The sequence below is a fragment of the Staurois parvus genome, unplaced genomic scaffold, assembly GCF_062004578.1.
Source record: "Staurois parvus isolate SC_StPar_1 unplaced genomic scaffold, SC_StPar_1.0 ptg002232l, whole genome shotgun sequence".
NCBI classification, from domain to species: domain Eukaryota; kingdom Metazoa; phylum Chordata; class Amphibia; order Anura; family Ranidae; genus Staurois; species Staurois parvus.
This window is the reverse complement of record NW_028320028.1, coordinates 50,001-59,481: the sequence shown is the minus strand read 5'-3', so window position 1 is coordinate 59,481 and position 9,481 is coordinate 50,001. Positions and strand designations below refer to the sequence as shown.

General features: G+C 42.1%; 1 protein-coding gene across 1 annotated transcript; it reads left to right on the top strand.

Annotated features, from left to right (window-relative positions):
- The first annotated feature begins 1,710 nt into the window (after positions 1 to 1,710).
- On the top strand, positions 1,711 to 9,234 carry LOC149431497 (E3 ubiquitin/ISG15 ligase TRIM25-like). Its single transcript, XM_089665533.1, has one exon. It carries the CDS (start codon positions 1,775 to 1,777, stop codon positions 3,326 to 3,328), a length of 1,554 nt encoding a protein of 517 aa, XP_089521659.1. The 5' UTR covers positions 1,711 to 1,774; the 3' UTR covers positions 3,329 to 9,234.
- The last annotated feature ends 247 nt before the right edge of the window (positions 9,235 to 9,481 follow it).

Sequence of the window (9,481 nt, the reverse complement as noted above, 5' to 3'; positions counted from 1 at the left end):
CACACTGCTCGGGATGGCTGTGCACAGTACAGCCATCCCAATCAGTGTGCATACAGTGAAGAACACCCCCCCATCCCCTGGTAAAAAACTCCCAGCACACAGCTAACCCTTTGATCGCCCCTCACATTAACCCCTTCCTGCCCAGTGCCATTAATACAGTCAGTATAAAAACACACAGGCGATCAAATACCACCGAGAGAAAGCTCAATTTGTGGGAAATAAAAGATGTCAATTTAATTTGGGTGCAGCGTTGCATGACCGCACAATTGTCAGTTAAATTAACTCAGCACTGTATCGCAAAAAATGGCCTGGTCATGAATGGGGGTAAATCCTCTGGAGGGCAAGTGGTTAAAGGCCACTTGAGTGCGGAAAACACACCAAATACTGGAGTTCTGCTCCAAAAAAGGTTCTGGAGATTTTCTAAGGAGATTGTTGTGTGTATGGCAGCCCGTCCAAGTGAATGAGCTGCCCTATGCATGACGAGTGAAACCAAAACACCCAAAACAAACGCATGCGAGAATATGATTTTTCGCTACGTGGTGGTGTGAACGGGGCCTAACAACTGAGTGTCTCTGTCCACTCCCTCCTATGTACTTGTATTAGGATGGACATACACTATGCAATCTGATTGTACAATCTCTGTACAATTTCCTTTAGATTTACCAGAACTATAGAATAGGAGGACACATCTGACCAATCTATTGAATTTGTATCAAATCAGACTGGCCCTTGTACTACATAGCTAATGGGAGATCTAAAGGAGATTGTATAGAAAATGGGTGGAAGGTAGTATTGTAATGAGGGAGGTGTGGTCCAGAGTGGTGAACACGCCCTATCACACCCTTTTCTGTGATGCAACAAGGAAGTGAAGGCTTCTGGGAGGTGGCGTACAGATAGTGAATGCTGAGATATCATCTATAGGAAATGATGGAATATAAAAATTTGTTCAAAATCTCACTGAAATTGACAAAAAAATGAAAGCGATTCTAAAGGTTCATTTTTTTTCTGTAAAATAACAAACATGTCTATACTTCCCTGCTGTGTAAAGTGGTTTTGCACAGAGCAGCCTGGATCCTCCTCTTCTCAGGTCCCCCGCAGGCTCTCCTGGCTCCTTCTGTCTGTCGGGTGCCCCCAGAGCAAGCAGCTTGCTATGGGGGCACCCTCTGCTCTGTGTGTCCATTCATAAACGTAGTCGCAGCTTGGCCTGCCCCCTTTCTCTCCTCATTGGCTGACTGGCTGTGATTAACAGCAGCGGGAGCCAATGGCTCAGCCAATGAGGAGGCAGAGACCCGGGACAGCCGAGGCTGTTATGCACATTGCTGGATCGTGATGGGGCTCAGGTAAGTATTGGGGGGGCTGCTGCACACAGAAGGTTTTTTACTTTCATGCATAGAATGTACAAAGGTGAAAAACCTTCAGCCTTTACAACCACTTTAAATCTCTTGTGGATAAGGCAAGTGAGAGAAAAGCACATCGGGATGGCTGGCCGGAAATGGCATTGGAAAATGCTTCTATTTGTCATGAAAAGTGAAATTCTGCCCAAAAAAGTGAACTTATCCTTTAATATAGGAAACTTCCTAGAGTTGTTGTATCAAACTACAGCAAATAATGGGTTAAGTGAACAGGGAGGATCTCATTTTATATGACACCACTGAACTTATGATAAGCATTCCCAGAAATACTTTCACATTCACCTCGGTGTACGGGACAGATCAGCCGCTCCCAGCTTCTCTTCTCTACAGAGTTGTAGCAAAAGTCCATTTTTATCCCCAGAATGGCGACTTCTGGCCTGAGAGAGGAGCTGAGCTGCTCCATCTGCCTGACCCTTTATAAGGAGCCCGTATCACTGAAATGTGGCCACAACTTCTGCCGGGATTGTATTGTGACTGTTCTGGATACACAGAAGAAGTCTACCAATTATTCCTGTCCGGAGTGCAGAGAGCAGTATACAGAGCGCCCTCCGCTGGAGAAGAACAGAAAGCTGTGTAACATTGTGGATAATTTCAGATCTGCTCACCTGGAGGACACAGAGGTCTTCTGTACGTACTGCGATCCTCCTGCACCAGCTTCTAAAACATGTCTACTATGTGAGGCCTCATTCTGTGATAAACACTTAAGAATCCACAGCAAGTCACCAGATCACATTTTAACTGAACCCACCACATCATTTCAAGACAGAAAATGCTCCACACACAAAGAGATCCTGAAATATTACTGCACGGAGGACAGTGCCTGTATCTGTATGTCCTGCTGGGTGGCTGGAGACCACAAAGGACACCAGGTGGAGCTTCTGAATGTGGCTTCTGAGAAGAAGAAACAGAAACTGAAAGATGTAACTGAGAAACTGAACAATGTCAGAAGAGAGACTGAGAAGAGAATCCAGAATCTGGAAAATCATAGAACAGGAGAGAAAAGAAAAGCAGACGATGTCACTGGGAGAGTCACAGAGCTGTTTAGAGACATCAGGAAACATCTGGATGATGTAGAGAAGAGAATCCTGACTGAGGTCTACAGACAGGAGAAGAAGATCTCCCAGTCAGTCAGTGATGTGATCCAGAAGCTGGAGAAACAGAAGAATGAGCTGTCCAAGAAGATTGATGAAATGGGGGCCATATGTACCATCACAGATCCATTAACTGTGCTAAAGAAAGAAATGATCAGTGATGACATCACTCCTAGGAGTGGTGATGTAAGAGATGCTGAATGTCTGGATGAAGGAATGATCTCACAGATGCTCCACAGAGGACTTCTCCACTTTACAGACAGTCTGATAGATCTGAAGACAAAGAGACAATTCTCAGTGATGGAGAAATCAGTCATCTTATTGGATATAAAAACAGCCAATAATTACATTATTATATCACAGGATCTGAAATCAGTTGCGTACACCAGTAAACCAGAGAATAGACCGGATGTTCCAGAGAGGTTTAATTCCAGACAGGTATTAAGTACACAGAGCTTCTCATCCGGGAGACATTACTGGGAGGTGGATGTGAGTGGAGCAAAGGAATGGCTGATAGGGGTGGCCGGTCACAGCATAGAGAGGAAGATAGATGGAAAGGAATCATTTATAGGTTATAATGACAAGTCATGGGGTCTGACCCAGAGAGACTCTCTTTATACAATGCACAACGACTCAGATATAACAATAGACTCTAAATCTTCTCTGAAGACTGTGGGGATCTATCTGAATTATGATGTTGGCCTTCTGTCCTTCTACCAGCTGTGTGACCCCATCAGACACCTCCACACCTTCACCGCCACCTTCTCTGAACCCCTCCATGCTGCTTTCCATGTGTTTGTAGATTCCACCATAAGAATAACATAGTAAAACTATATCACCTTTGTGCTGGACTCTCCAGTGTCAGATCACGTGTTCAATTCACAGGAGGAACGTACATTAACGAGACACTAAACAATATCTTTATTTTTTTTAAAAAATAATCCAGACAAATCCACTCCTTAAAGGTCCTGTAATCTGCAGCATTCTTCATGAAATTGTTTCTTACTGTGTTTTCCTGCCTCCTTGTAACATCCTGCGTGAGCTCCCAAACCTCTCCTTCTCCCTCCTTGTGTGGAACAAGCAGTGCATGTTAGTTGCAGTCTTGTACACAGCTCTATGGACACTACAAATCTCATAGTCCACAGTCCACCTCAGGAGTGACAAAGAGAGGGTGACTGATTACAGAGGGACTATGGAGAATGGCCCTAGCCACGCTCTAACATTAAGATGGATCACAGCAGCAAAAAGAAAAGAATTTAGAGGAGGATGAAAGCAATAGAATGGACTTTATGAGTTAGGAATACATACTTGGGTAGAATATAATTTTTTTTAAAACCGTTTAAATGTCACTTTAATCATGAAAAATTAGATCGAAAAATGCAAAATATCAGTATCAGGAACCATATGTATTTTGATTATATTTTTAAAGTATTGATGAGATAAAATGATCAGTTTCAATTACAGGCGTACTTTGGTTTACGAACGTCTCGGTTAACGTAATTTTCTGTTTACAAATGAAAATCCATTGAAAATAATGGCTCGGTTTACAAATTTTTTTCGCAATACGAACGGATTAATTGGTTTTCAATGCATTTATGAATTTTTTTTGTCATGTCCCTGTACAGTATTTATGCCTTTAAAGTACACTTTATAAAGAGTTTTGAACAGATAGACTTTTTTTTAACTTTTTTTCTGACCTTCGGAACGGATTAATTGGTTGTCAGTGCATTTACAAATTTTTTTTAATCATATCCCTGTACAGTATTTATATCTTTAAAGTGCACTTTATAAAGCGTTTTGAACAGATAGACTTTTTTTTTCCTTTCTTCTGACCTCCGGAACAGATTAATTGGTTTTCAATGCATTTACAAATTTTTTTTTATCATGTCCCTGTACAGTATTTATGCCTTTAAAGTGCACATTATAAAGAGTTTTGAACAGATAGACTTTTTTTGACTTTTTTCTGACCTGCGGAACGGATTAATTGGTTTTCAATGCATTCCTATGGGAAAACGTGTTTCGGTTTACAAATTTTTCACAATACGAAAAGTCCCGCAGAACGCATTGAATTCATAAACCGAGGTACGCCTGTATATACAATCTTAAAAATATGACCTGATTTAATGTTTGGCCCAACACCTGTCATCATATTTAATAGTGCAGACCGCAGTGATGATGTGTACGGTGCAGTGAATCACAGGAGCCAATCAGAACTCACTTATCTGGTTGTTATCAGTAGCTGCACTTTGCCACTAATTGCACCTTGTTGGGTTTTATGAAACAACCCCAACATGTGTCACAAGAAACGGGAATTTGTTGTAAAATGGCCATAAAATGAATGATTTTGGCACGGGAATTTCTATACTCTGGTGATTAGATTTAGCAAAGTGCTTTAAATAGTTGATTTGATATTTTTGATTCTTTGAAGTCGGTGTCACACCTAACAATACGTTTCTCTTACTTGCTACCTTTGGGACTGTTAAATGTACTGTTAGGAGATTTTGTTATATTTGTATGATAATTGCAAAAAACACCTGTTGCTGATAATTGAAATTCAGAGTTGTGCACGTTCCTTGTGTCATTTCAGGGAGTCTAATTAGTCCTCCTAGCAGGGGCGGACTGACAATTCATGGGGCCCCCAGGCAATAGGGGATCATGGGGCCCCTGGGCAATAGGGGATCATGGGGCCCCTCTGTCCTTGGCCAAACTCAAAAAGCCTATGAAAAGGTTCCAGGGGCATCTCATGGGGCCCCCTACTGACCCCGGGCCCTCGGGCAGTACCCGAGTTTCCAAATGGTCAGTTCGCCCCTGCCTCCTAGTTCTATGCTCAGACTACAGAGTAATCAGTGTCTATGCTGTAGAGGTGGGAGCGATTGAGAGGTTTAGCAAATTGGCTGGGCTGACACTACCTGATCTCTATAAATGGCACGTGTTGTCAGCTCAAAAGAGAAACTTAGGAGCTGAGTGCCCTTCTGGCAGATCAAGAGGTATTTTTCTCCACTTGCAGGGACTGTAGCACCATCCCGCCCAGCCTATTGTCATATGACATCCTCCCAGGATCACACTTCGCTTGCACCACAGGGACTGTGCACCCCACGGGCTGTGCTCCGGCGTGATCTGTCACCAGCTGTGTCCACCAGACACGGCCAATGACAGATCACTGTCTTGGCCTGCTGCCGGTACCATGTGATTGCTGTGACCAATCACAGCAGATCACATGACAGCTGTAAATAATGAATGGCTTCCTTTCATGCCAATCATTGCTTACCATTGTGCTGCTAGCTGTGATTGGTCAATCACAGCTAATCACAATAACTATTGAATGAATCAGTTTCATTCGGTAACAATAGTTTTTTATACCATGGAAATTCACTGGCATAAGCAATCATAATGTGTAAAAAAAGAAAAATCCTGATCCATTGCCCAGAGTCGTACAATGTTACTAGGGTAATATTATATTGCTCTGGTCACAGGAGTAAAAAAATCATTAAAAAAAAGTAATACAATTTTTTTTTAAATTTTAAAATTTTTTTCTTTTAAATACTGTCACCTGTCAGCATCGCTGATCACCGACACACCAGTTATATGATGATTCTGTACTGCATTTGTGACAGCATTGTGAATTGTTTTTTACTTTCTTCCACATTTTCCATAAAATTATAACAAAAAATTACAACTTCAAAAAACTCGCCATGCCTCTTATTAAATACCTCAGACTGTCTACTTTCCACAAAGGGTCATTTGGGGGATATTTGTACTGTCCCGGTATTTTTGGGCCTTAAGAAATTAGATTGGCCGTCAGTACTTCAGGATTGATCGATTTTCAGCTATATACCATAGTTTGTGAACTCTGTAACTTTCCTACTGACTCAATAATATACACTAATTTGGCCATTTTTGTCAACATTTTTGATAAAATATTATTTATTTGCAAAATGAAGAGAAACAAGTTTTTTTTTTAACATTTTCAGTCTGTTTTAATTTACAGCGCAAAGAATAAAAAACCCAGTGGTAATAAAATACCACCAAAAGAAATCTCTATGTGTGAAAAAGTGATAAAAATTTCATATGGGTACAGTGTTGCATGATCGCACAATTATCATTCAAAATGCGACAGCGCTGAAATGTGAAAATTGGCCTGGGCAGGAAGGGGGTGAAAGTGCCCGGTATTGAAGTGGTTAAAGGGATAAAACATGGGGAAATGTGCATGTACTGCAGAGATGTACTGCATTTTTTTTATGTTGCCCCAACATACAATTTAGATGCATGTCTGGGAAAAAAAACATGCATGCAGAGACATAATAACAAAAAAGTAAAAAAAAAAACAAGCAAAAAAATAGATATATAGTATATTTTTTTATTATTGCTTAGTGATATAATCTTGTAAATGTAGTTTTTAGTGCCATTGTTAGCCATAGATTATAGTAAGATTTTCTGCTAAACTTGCTAAATGACTTTAGTTGTTTCCTTTTAACCCAAAACAGAATTGTTTAATCAATGTTAAAAATATTGATCTTTGCAAGTTATTATTATTATTATACAGGATTTATATAGCGCCAACAGTTTGCTCAGCGCTTTACAATATAAAGGGAGACAATACAGGAATGATACAGTTCAATACAAGAGGGATAGGAGGGCCCTGATCCTGGGAGCTTACAATCTAAGAGGGAGGGGCTAGTGGTACAAAAGGTAATAACTGTGGGGGATGGACTGGTAGGAGGAATAGAAGATTCCATTGTTAGCTGAGGGCAGGATAGGCTTCCCTGAAGAGATAGGTTTTCAGGGATCGCCTAAAAGTGAGCAGAGTAGGCGATAGTTGGATAAATTGGGGTAGAGAGTTGCAGAGGATGGGGGAAGCTCTGGAGAAGTCCTGGAGACGAGCATGGGAGGAGGAGAGGACAAGGGAGCTAGAGAGCAGGAGGTCGTGGGAGGAGCAAAGTGGACAGTTTGGGTGATATTTGGAGACAAGATTGGTGATGTAATTTGGGGAAGAGTTATAAATGGCTTTATATGTAATTGTTAATGTTTTGAATTTTATCTGTTGGGCAATGGGAAGCCCAGGGAGGGATTTGCAGAGAGGGATGGAGGACACTCAGTGGAGGCCAGTGGAGGGATTAGCAAATAGGGATGGAGGACACTGAGTGGAGGCCAGTGGAAGGATTGGCAGAGAGGGATGAAGGACACTGAGTGGAGGCCAGTGGAAGGATTGGCAGAGAGAGATGGAGGACACTGAGTGAAAGCCAGTGGAGGTATTGGCAGAGAGGGGTGGAGGGCACTGAGTGAAGGCCAGTGGAAGGATTGGCAGAGAGGGATGAAGGAAACTGAGTGGAGGCCAGTGGAGGGATTGGCAGAAAGGGATGAAGGACACTGAGTGGAGGCCAGTGGAAGGATTGGCAGAGAGGGATGGAGGAGACTGAGTGGAGGCCAGTTGAAGGATTGGCAGAGAGGGATGGAGGACACTGAGTGGAGGCCAGTGGAAGGATTGGCAAAGAGAGATGTAGGACACTGAGCGGAGGCCAGTGGAGGGATTGACAGAGAGGGATGGAGGACACTGAGTGGAGACCAGTGGAGGGATTGGCAGCGAGGGATGGAGGATACTGAGCGGAGGTCAGTGAAAGGATTGGCAGAGAGGGATGGAGGACACTCAGTGGAGGCCAGTGGAAGGATTGGCAGAGAGGGATGGAGGACACTAAGTGGAGGTCAGTGGAGGGATTGGCAGAGAGGGATGAAGGACACTGAGTGGAGGCCAGTGGAGGGATTGGCAGCGAGGGATGGAGGACACTGAGTGGAGACCAGTGGAGGGATTGGCAGCGAGGGATGGAGGATACTGAGTGGAGGTCAGTGAAAGGATTGGCAGAGAGGGATGGAGGACACTGAGTGGAGGCCAGTGGAAGGATTGGCAGAGAGGGATGGAGGACACTAAGTGGAGGTCAGTGGAGGGATTGGCAGAGAGGGATGAAGGACACTGAGTGGAGGCCAGTGGAGGGATTAGCAAGTAATCTTAAAGTGAACCTCACAAGAGTGGATAAGTCAAGTCAAGAAAATGATAAAAAAAAATACATAAGTATATGTTAAGTATAAATGATATTTGACTTTTTCCTGCAAACCCTGAGCTTATTCCCAACTATACTAACTCCTGAACCTTCCTATTGGTTAGAAATGTACCAAGGCTTTCCACTAGTAATATAAAATGATTCATACTACATGCAAACAAACTTGGCCATAACCTATCGATTTTCAGGGCTTTGGTGGTTCCAAACATTTGTCTGTACAAATATAACACGGGGTGTCACCCAGAGCCCACTATAGGCGGACTATCCTACATTCAATATCACAATGTTTCTTTCCTTGTCCCGACACCAAACATATATTCTGGAAGAGCCAATAAGTGAATTTGTTCAACAATCTTCATGGCGTACAAACAATTCTTCTTTATTCCATACATATCAATATAGAAACACTGGAAAAAAAGATTTTACCGATTACAATCCAGGTAATGACCCAAATCTTTGTCTAGTATTTGTACATTATTAAGATTGTTGAATTGGGTCTTCCAGAATATATACTTAGTGCCGGGGCCAGGAAAGAAACATTCTGAGAATAAATGTGATCAACGCAATCAAAACTGAATACATCGCAGTTTGTGTAACTTGTTTTCATTCATGTAATATTTTGGCATTTAAATGACTTATATTTACAAATTTAAGCAAATAAAGTAAGTTTAAACCAAATATTTCTCCAGGCATGTTCTTTTATTACATTATATCATCCCTCTGTTATGCCGGCCATACATGGGTCATAATTCGACCGATTTTTTTGTCCGAAATTCGGACCTAAGAATAATCGGCTGATTTTCACTCTGTTAGTGGGTCAATGGCACCGGCTGATTTCAGGGTTCCTCCCCTTTTCGGTGATCGGGCATGTTGGAAAATTTGTGAAAAACTACCGATTTGCGACTCAATGATGGTCAAATCGTAC